The 16,966-nt window shown below is 46.4% G+C and overlaps 1 protein-coding gene and 1 long non-coding RNA gene across 2 annotated transcripts in view; one reads left to right on the forward strand and one right to left on the reverse strand.

The window, feature by feature from the left end:
• The window catches only part of PDX1 (pancreatic and duodenal homeobox 1), a 10,030-nt gene extending 8,838 nt beyond the window's left edge, over window positions 1-1,192 (reverse strand). The window contains exon 1 of the mRNA XM_026454203.1: window positions 708-1,192. Within this exon, the coding sequence (XP_026309988.1) occupies window positions 708-1,113 (406 nt within the window). The 5' untranslated portion in view covers window positions 1,114-1,192. The remainder of the gene's footprint in view (window positions 1-707) is intronic.
• Window positions 1,193-3,902: 2,710 nt separating this feature from the next.
• LOC111540393 overlaps window positions 3,903-16,966 on the forward strand; it is a 92,694-nt gene continuing 79,630 nt past the window's right edge. Inside the window, exon 1 of the long non-coding RNA XR_002730974.2 lies at window positions 3,903-4,044. This is a non-coding gene — a long non-coding RNA (uncharacterized LOC111540393). The remainder of the gene's footprint in view (window positions 4,045-16,966) is intronic.

The following is a 16,966-nucleotide window of genomic DNA, read 5'->3' on the forward strand; positions in this document are numbered from 1 at the left end:
TCAATTGCTTTCGGTTGGTGAAAAACGAATTCGCTTCCCAGATTGTTCTCCCGGCTGCCAGGCTCTGACGTAGAGAGGCCGGCCTTCAGCCTCGCGGTGCCTTGCCCCTGCCCCTTCCTCTTTACTCCCATCCTGTTTCCCCAGCCAGGGAAGCCGGACACTGCGGGATTGGGTGCAGTTTCCTTTCCCTGCCTGCCTTTCTGCACCTACCTGGCGCCCCTAGATGTCTGCCCTTCCTTAATGGAGCGCGGGAAGTGAGAGGATCCGGGGCTCCGAAGGCGATCTGGGGCCTGGGTCAGAGGTACCCTTGTCCCTACTCGGCTTCCTCGACGTGCACTACCAAGGAGTCCTGGGTTCCCGGATCCCCTGCTCGAGGAGGATCTATAGTGTCCGAAGCCCTGAGCTGGACTCAGCCTCGGCTCTCTAGGGATGGCGCTGGGGGCGCGGGCTCCTGGGGCGAAGATGGGCTCAGCGTACAGGGAAGGAAGGAGTTTACGCTCCCAGGAGTGTCGGGTGGGAAAGATGCTTCAAACTGGACCAGAGAAGCGCTGCTGTGAGGGATGGCCTCGTTAACTCCCCGATGTAGTTTAATCCGACCTGGGATAACCCAAGGTGCCGGAAACAGAGAGAAGGCTCCTGGGAGCTCTTGGAGGTAGGGCGGCCGGGTGAGAACCGGAAAGGAGAAAGGGGTGGGGAGCCAGGCTTACCTGTCCACTGGCCTTTCCATGCGTGAGCTTTGGTAGACTTCATCCATGGGAAAGGCAGCTGGACGCGGTTGGGTTCCTCCAGGACGCCCGGCTCGGCTCCCTCCGGGAAGGGGCCGGAGGGCGGATGGGGGAGCGCGAGCTGAGCCGGGAGGTGGTGGTGGAGGTGCGCCACCGCGGGGTCGTCGGCGAGCGGGGGCACCTCGTACGGGGAGATGTCCGGGGGGCTGCCCTGCTCCAGCGCGCCCAGGGCGCCGGGGAACGGGGGTGGCGGCGGCGGCGGGGGCTGGCGGCCCATGTACAGGCACGCAGGGGGGCTGGCGCTGAACTCTGGCGCCGGGCCTCGCTGGAACGCGCATGGGTCCTTGTAAAGCTGCGTGGCCGCGTAGTACTGCTCCTCGCCGTTCATGGCTGCGGCCCGGGCTTGGGCACCGAGAGCCGGGAGTCGGGAGCTGGAGCCGGGGACTTGGCACTGTGCGGCGTTCCCACTCCCGGCGCCACCCCTGCTCACTTTGACAGCACCGCACTGATCTCAGAAGGAACCCACAGCCTGCGGGGACCGGCGGGCCGGCCGCCGCACCATAGGCTCCGCGGGGCCCCACGTGGTTCAGCCAGGGGCCGTGATTGGCCTGGCTCACCGCCCTAAGAGGCGAGGCCAGGTACCCGCGAGCACCTGCTTTCGTTCCAATTTTCTCTCTCAGCTGAGTTTGCTGCACACCCCTGAACGGGCAGCTGGCGGTGCTCTCCAAAGTGGGCGCTCACGAAAACATTAGAATCATTCATTTATAGAAACATTTTCACCGTGGCTTAGACGTTTCTATTTTCCTACATTTTCTATTATATTTGATAATGGACATAGTGTGTTTGTTAATTGATATAGTTTACAAGGAGACATGTTGAGCTTTTAATTTTTTTTAACTGTTGGGGAAAATGATGAAAAATGTTTGTAGACCTAGCTCTCTAGCTCGGAAGAATTTGATTCTATTTTATTTATGAAGTTTGTTCACAGCCACCAAGGTGTCTGTTAAAAAACACACAAAACCCTGGCATTCGTTGTATGTTTTTACTTGTGGATGTGCTACAAGTACTGGGGTGTAAACGGTAACTTCTGAAGCATTCACAGAGACTTTTGTAAATTCTTTTTTTTTAATTGAAGGGTATTACAAATTTTGGTTTTGGAAAATTGGGGCCCATTTGGCCAACCCGGAATGTAGCTTCCCAGTACAGCGAGGGGGAAAGACGCGCGCGACCTTCCTCTTGGGACTGCCAGGCAGGGGCAGGTGTTGGCACGAAGGTTCCAGACCCTTGACCTCTCTCTAGGGCCGGACCCTGGGGGAGTTTGCCAGCGGAGAACACCCACTGTCTTCTGCTTGCAATTGAAATAAGGCAAGCGGGAGAGGGGGAAGTGGAAGAAGAGTTACCTATTTAGAAAAAAGGAATAAAAACGCTGCATTTTCCCTGATAACATTTGTGCTTGGCTTCAAGTCATTCCGTAACTTCTGGACATTCTGGGGTCCTGACATAAATAGGGCCACTTTTTCCGCACGCACTGAGGCGGATGAATGACCTCCGGGTGGCGGTGGCGTCCAACCCCTGGCCTGGGCATGACCCGCTAGACCTGGCGGCGGACTAGCCTCTGACCGGGTACTGCCGAAAGGAGGACGTTTCTTGAAACACCACCGAGGGTTTTAGAAAAACTAGACATCTTTGCAGAAACGTCTCAGCAAGAGACAGCATGAACCACAAAGAACCAAGCCAGGGAAAAATCACTGCACCGCCTTTCCTAAACAATGTACCAACATCCAATGACCTTTGAGAGTCTATTTTAATGTATTTCTTCCTACTGGAAATATTTGTATTTTAAGTGCGGATTGAATGCTCTATTCTGAGTACTCTTTATTTTTATTAAAAGATAAAAAGCTAGTCGGGAATGTGGACTTCTCTGCAGATTCCTTGTGTCGCGGGAGGCTGGTGTCGTCTCAGCATTTGCTCCGATGTGTGAGAGCTCATGTGTGTGGCTTCCTGGCCAGTGGCCTCATGTGTGTGGCCCTGATGTGTGGCTCCCTGGCTTGTAGATGCCCTTGCTGTCACCGAAGACAGGCCAAGGGAAGCACAGCGGTGGACAGGCAGAGTTTCGGTGATTTCTTCAGGGAAAAGTGCCACCTGCAGTCTTGTTGGGGGCAGAGAGTGAAAGGCCATGGGGCCGTGCACCTAATCTCTGTGCGCCCGCGTCAATGAGTCCATTGTCTGCGGCCGCGGAGAACTCCACCCTATCGCCCTGGCCGCGAGTGACCACATCGATCAGGAGGGCAGACTGGAGGGGGTTGCCCGGCCGCGGCGTGTTGACCCTTGGAGATAATCTGCCGAGTCGCCGCGGGTTGACTTGGCGACGCGGTTATGAGCGGACGCCGAGCTCCGCTCAGGACAAAGATCGGCCGCTTTTCCCTCCCCCTCCTCTTCCTCCCCCTTCCCCTCCTCCCTGGGCACCCCCACACCCGCTCTGGACTCAGTCTGCGCCCCACTCTCCCTCCCCTGCTCCCCGCCTCGCCCGCCACCCCGGAGTGTTTACTTTGCACTTCTCAACTAATTGCACATTTCTGTAACTTGGTCTCCATTTCGATGCTTCATTTGCTTCCATTTAATATTTTTGCTCGGCCCTGCAGAAAGAAAAGAGGCTCTCAGCAGAAAGCAATCCGCCCATGGGGGTCGCCGGCTAAAACCCGGGTACCCTCGGCAATAGGGGAGGAGGCAGGGAGCGCCGGAGGTGTTCATGGAGGCACGTTCTCACTTTCACAATTAGCATTTTCTGCTGCCTGCGACCTAATGAAGGGACCCAGGAAGCAAAGGTCAAACAACCATTTATTATTGTTGTTATTATTATTAGAGGAGACAAAGTTATCTGGAATTTTATCACTTACAGCCGTATAAAAAACGTATCCCGGGGAACCCTCCGCTGAGTAACATCGTGTGTTGTACTCCCCTGTAGATCTAGCTTCTGGTATCGTAAAATCGCCGAGTCCATTACAGGCGAAATGCGTTTCCGCTCTGAATCCCCGCTGAAGCCTGCGCCCCCTCCAAGCCGCCTCGCCCACGGCAGGCCTGGCAGCGATACCGAGCCATTAGGCGAGCACCTTCCCGAGCCATTTAACAGCAGCTCTTATGGATAAATAAACAAAAAAGGCTGTAAACCAATTAAAGTGTGGACAGTGAAAAAGTCGTTTATTAGCAGGACGTCCTGATAGTTCTCGCTGATACTGGAGGTCCTCGCCTGCCCTCTTCCCCCTTTCCCTTCACAGAGACGCGGTTTGCACCCGGGAGAACACAGGTTACCTTGTTCTCGGTAAGTGGCTAAGTCTTCCTCAGTGGTTTCAGAGGCACGCTGCGGGCTGAATTTGGCTTGGTGATAAGATTTTTTAGCCATTGCATCCCATTATAAATAAAAAACCAGATGATCCCACTTAATTCCAAGGTATACATCATGAGTGCACATGGAATTTATATTCATTTTATAATTAAATCTCTGTTGAAAATAAAAATTAAATTATTTCTTGAGTTGGAAAATTCTGTAAAGCAAACGATGTGATGTGTGGAATGAGAATCCTTCTACAATTGATTGCACTTTTGTTCATCAGCATTTCATTCAGTGAGCACTAATGTAGGCAGGTTTTCATTCTCCTAAGTCTAATCAATTTTTCCCTCCTGCTGGTTTATGAATACCCAGACTTGGCCGGGCGCAGTGGCTCACGCCTGTAATCCCAGCACTTTGGGAGGCCGAGACGGAGGGATCACGAGATTAGGAGATCTCCAGACCATTCTGCCTAACACCGTCTCTACTAAACCCCGTCTCTACTAAAAATACAAAAAAAATTAACTGGGCATGGTGGCGGGCGCCTGTAGACCCAGCTACTCGGGAGGCGGAGGCAGGAGAATGGCGTGAACCCGGGAGGCAGAACTTGCAGTGAACCGAGATCGCGCCACTGCACTCCAGCATGGGCGACAGAGCGAGACTCTGTCTCAAAAAATAAAATAAAATAAAATAAAACAAATAAAACAATAAATAAATACCCAGAATTTGGTATCCAGGTCTGAGAGGGACCAGGGAAAAATCCAGCTTGAGTTGTGGGGATTGGAGAGAGGAAAGGACCTCAGACTTTGAATGAAGGTTTTCCAAGATTCGTAGGGCTGAGCAATCTAGTGAAAATAAGCGGAGAGCTAAAATTATTTTCCGGATGATTCAGTGCTCCCTGAACTGTACAGATAAAAGCAGCTTAAAAACAGAATTTAATTGGGTAATTGTCTTATTCCATACCTAGTTAGCCCTCTCTGGTGTGAAAGGAGTAGAGGGGCAGGAGCGGGGTGCTCGGTGTGCCCCAGTACTGTCTGCTGCTGCCTCCAGCCACTGCTCAAGGCTTCCTCCCCTGGGAGTGGACCCCCAGACATGAGCTCTTTCCACTTTTGCTTTAATCCTTCCGTGGCCCTCAGTTCACTCTGCTGATGAAGGGAAAATTATGAAAGGACGTCGAGGCTCCAAAGGATCTGAGGTCAGCTGTTGCTTCCACCCCTGGTGTTCCCAGTGGCCCACCCACTACAGCTCTGGACTCACCCCTTTGGTTGTCTCATCTCTAGTTGTACCTTCCAGATGTGCAGTCTCCAGAAATCCTTGCTGCTTCCCTTCTGAGCTTAGTCCTGGATAACCAGTTCCTTATTTCCTTTTCTTTGCCTTCCACCTCCTCCTCCCACCACCATTTCCTATGACTAATCCTTTGTTCTCCTAGGAGCCTCTCCTTACCTCCAGGTTCCTGCTGCAGCCCAAAGAAGGCTTGACCCACACTATCCTCCAATCTCCTTTCTCAACCTTCCTACATTTCACATGGTTTATGGTTTGAAGGACCCAGATTTTCGGTAACATGTACTGATGAAATGCCTGTAGATCTCTTACTGTGCACCTGCCTGCACACTCTTTGAGTGACCAAAACTCATTGGTAGAAATACGCTCTGGCTTTGGTGGGTCACAGAAAGGTCAGGAGCTGCATACGCCTGTCCTCTACACTAGGTTTTGTTCTGCACAAGCTGTGTGTCCCTTGCTAAGTTATACGACTTCACTAAGCTTCCCTGTCCTTATTTGTAAAATGGAAATAATAGCACTGTCCCATAAGCTGGCCCCGTTGCATATAGTAATCATAACGGCAAATGCATGGAACCAGGCGTTGTTCAAGTATTTTCCAACGTTAACCCCATGAGCCAGTTACTGTCATCCCATTTTCCACTGGAGAAAATTGAGGCCCAGTGATGTTACTTGCCCAGAATCATATAGCTAGTAAATGGCAGAGCCTAGATCCAAGCAGAGATGATGTGGCTTTTTCTTTTCTTTTCTTTCTTTTCTTTTTTTTTTGACAGAGTTTTGCTCTGTTGCCCAAGCTGGAGTGCAATGGCGTGATCTTGGCTCACTGCAACCTCCACCTCCTGGGTTCAAGTGATTCTCCTGCCTCAGAAGTAGGTGGGGTTGCAGACATGTGCCACTATGCCTGGCTAATTTTGTATTTTTAGTAGAGATGAGTTTTCACCATGTTGGTCAGCCTGGTCTTGAACTCCTGACTTCAAGTGATCCGCCCGCCTCAGCCTCCCAAAGTACTGTACTGGGATTACAGGCGTGAGCCGCCAGGCCCGGCTGTTTTTTTGGTTTGTTTTGTTTTTTTTTGTTTTGTTTTGTTTTTTGTTTTTTTGAGACTGAGTCTTGCTCTGTCGCCTAGGCTGGAATGCAGTGGCACCATCTCGGCTCACTGCAGCCTCTGCCTCTGGGGTTCAAGTGATTCTCCTGTCTCAACCTCTCTAGTAGCTAGGATTACAGGCACACACCACCATGCCCAGCTAATTTTTGTATTGTTAGTAGAGACAGGGTTTTGCCTGTTGGCCAGACTGCTCTTGAAGTCCTGACCTCAAGTTATCTGCCCACCTCAGCATCCCAAAGTGCTGGGATTACAGGCGTGAGCCACTGCACCTGGCCTTGATGTGGCCTTAAAATCCATTCTGTTGGCTGTGACACTATACGATCTTACTGTATAGTAGGCACTCAAAAAATGTTCTTTATTGTTTTTGTGAGAATTCAATGAGACAAAACATCTAATGTTCTTGGCACTTTGAAAGCATTCAATAAATGGTCATCTCTTCCTTTCTCCCCCAGCATTGCTTTCAATGTGCGTATAAGCATTGAACTATTGGCTATTACTGCATCCAGAAGAATGGCAGGCTATCACCATGAGCTGATGTCTAAAGATATTTCCAGATGGGTAGACCTGGAAAGGTATATTCAGGAACACTGGGAGGAAGTACTTAGTAGGTATATTACTCAGTGTTTTAGGGGAATGTGCCCCCAAGTACAGTCCTGCTTAAAAGGGGTGGAGGAGGGGGATTGCTGGAGGACCCTCATGTAGCTATCAGCACACCACAGAGACTCTATAGGCGTGGAGAAGGGGCAGGGCCTTCTTTTTCACAGTCAGGAAAGCCAGAAGAAAGACTTGAGTGGGTGAACTAATCACAACTCAGAATGCTTTAGCTAGCCCAGTAGGTGTGGAACCCAGCATCTAAGTAGTGTGTTCTGGCCCGAGGCCACTCTCCTAGCATTGTCTGTGGTTCTTGCATTCTTGGGTTGGAGATGAAGCTGTCATCATAAACTCAGAGGAAACCTTAGATTGCCTGGGGAGGGAAGGAAGTCATTCTAGGCTCTAGGCCAGAGCAGAGCTGGAATCCTGCCCCATTCCTGCTTTTTTCCACATCAGAAAAAGGGTCATGGTCAACCCTGGTTGTCTTTGTGAGGGTGCAGGAACACTACCATCACAGTGATTCCTCTGTGTGTCCCCCCAAATCAAGATCCACATACAAATGTTAAAATTAGAAATCGATGGGGTTAAGATGGGAGAGTCAATTCTAAACTCAGAGCAGCACAAGTGAAGCCTTCTTTTTTGACAGCCTAGGCCAGGTCCACGGCCTCTCTTGCAAAGATTAAAGTAAAAGACTGACTGTGGTCTCAACTTTATCAAATTTTCCTATTAGGAATTCTTCTTATGGTAAATATCTCTTAGCAGAATATTGTTGTGCACAGACACACAGTATTTGAATACATTTATTTTTTATATTTTCTCCAGTTACATATTGCAACACATTTACCTTTAGGCAAATCTCAGAAAAAGACAAACTCTTACTAATCAATGAAGTAATATAGATTTATAGGGAAGTGTGATTCATGAACTGTGTATATCAAGAATTAGTGGGATGCTTATAAAATGAAAATATCGGAGCCCAACCCCAGATCTTCTGAATAACGATATGGGGGTGAGTGAGACTGGGGAGTCTGCATTTTAAACACATACATGGTTATTCTCTTTTTTTTTTTTTTGACAAAGTCTCTCTGTTGCCTAAGCTGGAGTGCAGTGGCACGATCTTGGTTCACTGCAATCTCCTCCTCCTGGGTTCAAGCGATTCTTCTGCCTCAGCCTCCCGAGCAGCTGGGACTATAGGCATGCGTCACCATGCCTGGCTAATTTTTTTTTGTATTTTTAGTAGAGATGGGGTTTCACTATGTTGGCCAGGCTGGTCTTGAACTCCTGATCTCTTGATCTGCCTGCCTTGGCCTCCCAAAGTGCTGGGATTACAGGCGTGAGCCACTGCGCCTGGCCACAGTCGTTCTTATGAACATTATAAATTAAGAACAATAGACACCTCAAGTATAATTTATTATATACAGATTCATATACTCTCTTAAAGAACACATGAAGCATGCACATTCAAATAAAAATATACCTTGCATCATGAGGTTATGGTGAGGTTGAAATAAAGAAACCTTAGAAAAATGCCTAAGTCAGTGCAGAAAGCAGAAGTTCAATAGATGTTATTTTAACCCCTATATGGACAAGGTGCTTATCAATCCTTAACATTCTCATAGGTTTGCCTTTCTCTCTTAGACATCACCCATTTTTAAATTTTATTTATCTTCTTAATTGAGACAGGGTTTCCCTCTGCCACCCAGGCTGGAATGCAGTGGCACAATCTTACCTCACTACGGCCTCAATCTCCTGGGCTCAAACAATCTTCTCTCCTCAGCCTGCGGAGTAGCTGGGACTACAGGCATGCTCCACCATGGCTGGCTAACTTTTTCTTTTTTTTGGTAAAGACAAGGTCTTGCTATGTTGTCCAGGCTGGTCTTGAACTCCTGGCCTCAAACGATCCTCCCACCTAGGCCTACTAAAGTGCTAGGATTACAGGCATAAGCCACCCTGTTCACCATCCATTCTCTGTGACTAAGTATTAAGGGAGGATCAGCATGATCTTCCATTGCTATTGTGTTTACTTGGACTGAGCTCTTTAGAAACAGCGGGACTCTCCTTGAGATGTTAGTGTGGCTCCAACACGGGCTCTGTGAACCTGAGCTGAGCATTTCCAGTCACGGTAGCTACCACATAAGGACAAATAAGGGAAGGCAATAAAAGCAAAGCAAATTGATTCATCTCCAGGCAGTACCATTAACTTGTGTCTTAATGCAATGCTCTGTCTACACTGAACATGACCAAATAGCTTCCTTTAAAGGTAAATGAATTTTATATAATTTGCAGCTAATTCCATTTAATTCTGCCCACATGAGCATGTGATAAGGGAATGTTAAACTGGTTAACAACAACAGGCTAAAAGGGGCGTTCAGGAGGAGCCAATATTTGATTTCCAAGTGCTGTGGCTCAACTCTGAGAAATCCAGATTACTATGAGTGTGTTGGTTTCTTGGTTATTTGCTTTCTGTTCTCCTAGCTCCTGAGTAAAGGGCAGCGAGAAAACACTAGGATCCCATCTGTCACAATGAGGCCAGTTACAACAGCAGCAACTACTCTTTTTTCTTTTTTAATAAAAATCACTCCTGGTCTGACAAATTCCCTTTGGACTGCAGGGAATCAGGAAGAGTAAAAATACTAGAATCAATAACGACTTTGTTATCTAGTAACTTAAACAACCCTTGCCTGCTGGGATGGCAGAACAGGCTTTCTTATCTTGGAAACAGGGAAACTTTCTGGATAGCAAATTATTTTTCACCAAATGTTTCTAACTGTATTAGGTTCCTAGAGAAAGTGCCTAAGGTAGGAACCATGCAAAACTGTAATCACTTAGACATGTTATTTTAAAACATGGGAAAGAATTAGGTCTTTAAACCTAATACTTATTGTTTCCTCTTGCTATTCAATAGAATGTCGGCTGGGCACGGTTGCTCACGCCTGTAATCTCAGCACCTTGGGAGGCTGAGGTGGGTGGATCACTTGAAGTCTGGAGTTTGAGACCAGCCTGGCCAACATGGTGAAACCCCATCTCTACTAAAAGTACAAAAATTAGCCGGGCCTGGTGGCGTGCACCTGTAATCCCAGCTACTGGGGAGGTTGAAGCAGAAGAATCGATTGAACCTGGGAGGTGGAGGTTGTAGTGAGCCGCACTCCAGCCTGGGCGATAGAGTGAGACCCTCTCTCTCTCTCTCTCTCTCACACACACACACACACACACACACACACAAGTCAACAGTTGTATAATTATTTGAATACTGAAAACTTTGGGAAGTTCTTATTAAATGTCTGGATCATCTGGTCAACTTGATCTTCCTTCTTGTATCTTCGCTTGCCCCATGCTGTGCTCTCCTGAGAGCCTTCATCATTTGCATTGCGGTCTTGAGAGTCAGGAAAGCTCTCCACTGAACAATCTACCTAAAAAGCAGCAGGGAGTGGGCCGCATTTGATTTGGGTGTTGCACACTTATTTCTTTGCATGTAAGTAGTGATGATTTGGTTCAAGAGCTATGAAATATGCTTTTTTTTGAAGAGAGCCATCTCTCCGAGAGTGCGGCTGCATGGAACAGCAACTAACTACGTTATGCAAACACCCACCAAAGAGATTATTGTGACCCGATTCATTTAGATAATTGAAGGGAAAGTAGAGGCTGAGAAGCTTTAAGGATCAAGTTTGTCTTTACTGCTCCAATTTGCCCCCGTGGTTGTCAATTGTATGCTGAGCTTTCAGTACAAACCCTATCATTTTGTCACAGGTGTTTGAACCACAGCAACTCCATTTTGAATAGGGCCTAGGTAAAATGAGGCTGAGACCTACTGAGCTGAATTCCCAGGAGGTTAAGGCATTCTTAGTCACAGGATGAGATAGGAGGTCGGGACAAGATACAGGTTATAAAGACCTTGCTGGTAAAACAGGTTGCAGGAAAAAAGCCAGCCAAAACCCACCAAAACCAAGATGGTGACAGTAGTGACCTCTGGTCATCCTCACTGCTACACTCCCACCAGCGCCATGACAGTTTACAAATGCCACAACAACATTAGGAAGTTACTCTACATGGCCTGAAAAGGGGAGGCATGAATAATCCACCCCTTGTTAGCAGATAATCAAGAAACAACCATAAAAATGGGCAAAAATGGGCAACCAGCAGCCCTCAGGGCTGCTCTGTCTATGGAGTAGCTATTCTTTTATTCTTTTACTTTCCTAATAAACTTGCTTTCACTTTACTCTGTGGATCACCCTGAATTTTTTCTTGTGCAAGATCCAAGAACCCTCTCTTGGGATCTGTATCGGGACCCATTTCTGGTAACAATTTCACATTAACACCTCACAGATGTATCTTGAAAGTCAGCACAGGCAGCTGTATATAATATCTACAATATATTCCATATATTCAAAATTAAATAGTATTATCTTTGTTTCCTAGATTTTATGGCCAGCCTACATTTGTAAACTGACCTAATTTCTATTGGTTTTTCTTGGGAAAGAAGCATACATGGAACTAAAATTCAATTTAGGGGAATAAATTTTTTTTCTTTTTCTACCAGTGGTGTATTGTAAAACACAATCAATCAGTGTTGTCTACTTCATTTGCAAAGCAATTTGTTAGACTCTGCCAACATGGTCACAGTCAAACCTTGAAGTTTCTGAAAGTTAGAGATTGCCATGAATCCAGATAAACAGCAGTGTTTTCTTACCTTCCCAGCAAATTGTGACAGGTGATAACAAAAAGGCAAACAAAAGTCTCTAACCCCTAGCCTGGTGTAATCTGTCTCCTGCCCTGTAATTACACAGAATTGGGATTTTTCTCAAGAAAGTAGAGTGACATTATTTACCTTTTTGTATTTATATGACTGGTAGCCAAATTTAAACATAGTACCTAGCGAAATTCAGTAAGGAAAAGTACTGGGAAACATTAGAATTTTCCCCTCTTCCCCTGCTGTGTTTCCTTATGAACCTCTTCCCTGCAAACCTTTGGTCATTTTTTAAGAGAAAACTGATCTTATGCCGTCTACTGTTTATAATAGTCTAAGATTTTGGTTTTGATTATTACTTGATAGGAGGAGAGAAAAGAACTGGAGATGGTTTCTGTATATTTCACCTGAAAAAACAATTTGACAAAGTCGATGGTGTTTCAAGAGAGTTTTTTCAGTATGTTCAGTGAAGAGCAGTGGAGAGGTCTTGAAAACTAGATAGCCACATGGCCTGACCTGTTCCTCATTCTCATGTAATCCAAACTCCATTTTTCTACAAAGACATACTCAAAAAGATCAGTTTTGTTCAACTTCTAAGAAAATCAGTAATTAGAGCAATAGAAATAAGTAGCACCTCAGCACCAAATTTTGCATGAAACCCTTACATCTGTCCAGTTCCTAGGTGTTTCACAAATTTTATCTCCTTTCTTTTGCTCTCTGCATCCACATGGAGCCTTGCAGCACATCTTCAGTTTAAGCCAAGGAGTCATTATAGTTCTTCCTCACTTGGTGCCTTGCAGAAACGCATTTTTTTCCCAACAGATGAGCAAAGGTACGGGTGGCTCTCCATATCCCCCGGGGGATTGGTTCCAGGACCCTATCCCACTCCCCCAAAACACCAAAATCCGAGCATTCACAGGTTGAAAGGGTCAGCTCGGCTCTCTGTATCCTCTACTTCCGCATCCTGGGATCCAACCAACCACAGATTGAAAATAATGTGATTGGTTGGATCCCCCCAGTGCAGAACCTGCGGATGCGGAAGGTCAACTGTACGGAAGTCACAGTTTTGACATCGTTGTGTTAGTTAAGCAGCTCTTTGAGGTTATAATGAATGCTATGAATCATTTCTCCAGAAAAACACATATGTGTGTAAGTACACAATATTCTGCCTGAGATTTTGGGAAATTCATAACCCCCACCCTCCCTTCCACAGTCCGTCTATCACCTGGAACCAGTCAGTGCCCACCTTGTACTTTTCATCTCTACTTGTGAATTTTTGGTTGCTGCTACTGTGCACTCTCTGGAACTTTATAACAGTTGCTCCCTTGTAAATATTCACAAGGATCATTGTTTGTTTATTGGATTGGGGATATTCGTGCTGTACAGAGGGGACTTATATGTTGGATAATTATCGCTCAGTTTTCTTACTGTAATCACCTGCTCCACAAGGGTAATAAACATACTGAAGGTCAAATAGTGAGTTTGGAAGATATGAAAATAATAATTCTAAGATTAATTAGAAATTCATAGACTTACAGATGCTTTGAACTGTGACATTGATCTGTTGCCATAAATGGTAGTTTGGCTTAAGATTGTTTTTTCCTTCCTCCCCTTGTCTAAATATCTACTCTGTGCCAGGCACTGTTGCCAGGCTTTGGAGATTTAGGAGAATCAGACATGATTTTTACCCTGGGGGCCTTAGATTCTAGTAATGGGAAAAAGAGTGCACACACACACACACACACACAGACATACCCCCCACAAAACACACCACACATGCACCACACACACAACATACACATCACACAGACACCACACACACAACACACACAGCACACACCACACACAACACACACACAAAACACACACACAGCACATACAATGCATATACAACACACACCACACACCACACACATACACACACCACACAAAATACACACGCATCACATGCCACACACAACACGCAACACACACGCACGTACACGCACACAGTAAAAAAAAAAAACTCTAGATGCTCCTAAAGTGTGGCCCTTCCACCTCTGATTGGAAGCTGGTGAGCACGTTACTCACACAGAGGCAGTCTGTCTCCCTTGTGGCCCGGGTTCCAGTTGTTTCCTGAAAGCAGAGAGGGTATGGTAGGGCTTCATCACACACTCGCAGTTTGACTTTGGACTTTTAGCTGACCTGTGTTTCAATTTCTCATCTACTGAATGACAGTGTGGTAAGTGGTTAAAGGGATGGTCTCTGAAGCTGGCCTGTCCTGGCTTGAATCTTGGCATCACCATTTATTAGTTGTGTGGCCTTGGGGAGGTTTCCTTAACAGAGTTGTTAGACTTTGTTTGGCCTTGGGGATGTTTTCTGACCTCTTTGTGCTTCTGTTTCCTCCTCTGTAAAGTGGGGGTAAAGAAATGTCTTCCAGCCGGGTGTCATGGCTCTTGCCTGTAATCCCAGTATTTTGGGAGGCAAAGGTGGGAGGATTCCTTGACCCTGAAAGTTCAAGACCAGCCTGGGCAACATAGCAAGGCCTCTGTCTCTATTTAAAAAAAAAATTGGCTGGGCACAGTGGCTCACACCTGTAATCCCAGCACTTTGGGAGACCAAGGCGGGCAGATCACAAGGTCAGGAGATCGAGACCATCCTGGCTAACACGGTGAAACCCCATCTCTACTAAAAATACAAAAAATTAGCTGGGTGTGGCGGCGGGTGCCTGTAGTCCCAGCTACTCGGGAGGCTGAGGCAGGAGAATTGCATGAACCTGGGAGGCGGAGGTTGCAGTGAGCCGAGATGACACCACTGCACTCCAACCTGGGCGACAGACGGAGACTCCATCTCAAAGAAAGAAAAAAAAAATTCGCAAAAAACAAAAAAAAATTCACTTGGTGTGGTGGTGTGTACTTGTGATCCTAGCTACTTGGGAGGCTAAGGCAGGAGGCTCCCTTGAGCCCAGGAGGTGGAGGCTGCCATGAACTGTGATCGTACCACTGTATTCCAGCCTGTATGACAGAATAAGACCTTGCCTTAAAAATCAAAGACAGAAATGTCTTCTACATAGAGCCATACTCCATGAGTTAATATGTGAAAAGCGCTTTGAAAAGGACACGTCTAGCACCACGCCAAACTCTTCATTTATTCACACTGGACAAATCTTTACGTAACACCTATTCTGTGCTAGGGATAGGGGATGCCACGGTAAAGAGGTCATTTCCGTTTTAAAGACACATCTCGTCTAGTGACAGAGTCAGACAACTGGAGAGGAAACTTAAATGCAACAAGCTGATCTCTGTGGCAGAGGAATGGAGGCTATGATGGAACACTGTGGCAAGGGTGCACCCCCTAATCCTGGAGTGCTGTCCTTCCTGCTTCATTAATTCCCTAGCCTTCAGCTCCTTTAGGATTTTCCTCAGAGAGGTTTTTTTCTTTTTAAACAACTTAAAAAAATTTTAATATGGTTAAAAAGACAAAGTTTATCATTGTAACCATTTCTAAGCATGTAGTTCAGCAGTGTTAAGTGTATTCACATTGTTGTGTAACCAGTCTCCGGAACTCTTTTCCTCTTGTAAAACTGAAACTCTGTACTCATTAAACCACAGCTCCCATTCTCCCTTCCCCCAATCTCCTGGCAAGTACCTCGCAGGATTTTATAACTTTCACACATGTTCTTTATCACATTAATTTCTCTCATGGGTTCCGTCTGGCTGGAGACTTCCCTCTGGAATAATGTGCCTTTTCCCTTCCTGTGGCTACTGTGATTTTCTGGAATCCTATGAAATCATGAACTTTATATCTTCTAGAAAATAAATTGCAGTAAATTGAGCAGTGTTCTAGGAACAGGCATGTTGATCCCAGGGCTGATGGCATTGGCTGAGTGCTCACTGCTTGCCAATCCCTGTGCTCGTCTATGAGGAGGACACTAAGGGGCTGGGAGGCAGCAAGAAAGGCTCTGTTTCACATAAGTTACAAGAAAACGAGAGTGAGGAAGCACACACATACACGTACACACGTCTTAGAAATATTCACATCAACACCCAACTTGTGCACATCAAGTGCGTCTAAGAGGAGAAGGCAATGCTTTATGAATAGGAATATGGCTTTAGGAGTAGGAATTATTGACATGAAATATTGACCAGCACTATTTGAGGGAATAAGCTAGAGGCTGTTCAGAGGCTGTTGGCACAGCTGAGGTATGAAAACATGTAGCCTAGACTCATCATGGAAATGGAGAAAAGGGGAAAATCCAGGATTTAGTAGGAAGAGACTAAGGGACTTGGCGACCAGTTGAATAGGAAGCAGAGGAAAAGATGCAGGAGATGAGAACCAGTGTTATTTGATAGCTGACTTTGTGCTGGGCCCTGCTCTGGGTCATCGATCCTTAGGATCTCATTGATATTCCATAGCATTCCTGAGTTAGGGACTCTCAACTCCATTTTACTATTGAAGAAGCAGAGGTTCAGAAAGGTTGACTAGCTTGGCCAAAGTCATCTAATGAGTAGCTGGTTGAGTCATATATTACCCAGAATCTGTCTGACTCTGGAACACATGCTCTTTTATTACTTAAGTGGCCTCAGGGTTGCTAACCTGGGAGAATGATATGTGGACAGTAGAGGCAGTGGTGATAGAGGGGGCCAGTTGTCAGGGTAAGGTCATGATTAGTCCTACTTGAATATGCTGAGTTTGCAATGCAGGTGAGCAGTGTAAATCCAAGAGGCTCATGGGCACTTGGAAAGGAAGGACTAGGGGAGAGAACACAGGGCAGGGCTTGTAGACAGCGAAGTGTTGATTCTCTCATTGAAAGACTAAGTGCAAAAAGAAAAGAGAGTGTGATGGTTAATACTGAGTGTCAACTTGATTGGATTGAAGGTTGCAAAGTATTGATCCTGGGTGTGTCTGTGAGGGTGTTGCCAAAGGAGATTAACATTTGAGTCAGTGGGCTGGGAAAGGTAGATTCACCTTCAGTCTAGGTGGGCACCATCTAATCAGCTGCCAGCATGACCAGGATATAAAGCAGGCTGAAACATTTGAAAAGGTTAGACCGACTTAGCCTCCTAGCCTACATCTTTCTCCTGTGCTGGATGTTTCCTGCTCTCTAACATCAAACTCCAAGTTCTTTAGCTTTGGGACTTGGACTGGCTTCCTTGCTTCTCAGCTTGCAGAAGGCCTATTGTGGGACCTTGTGATCATGTGAGTTAATACTCCCTAATAAACCCCCCTTTATATCTATCTATCTATCTATCTATCTATCTATCTATCTATCTATCTAT

This window comes from Piliocolobus tephrosceles, chromosome X (assembly GCF_002776525.5).
Source record: "Piliocolobus tephrosceles isolate RC106 chromosome X, ASM277652v3, whole genome shotgun sequence".
Taxonomy (NCBI): domain Eukaryota; kingdom Metazoa; phylum Chordata; class Mammalia; order Primates; family Cercopithecidae; genus Piliocolobus; species Piliocolobus tephrosceles.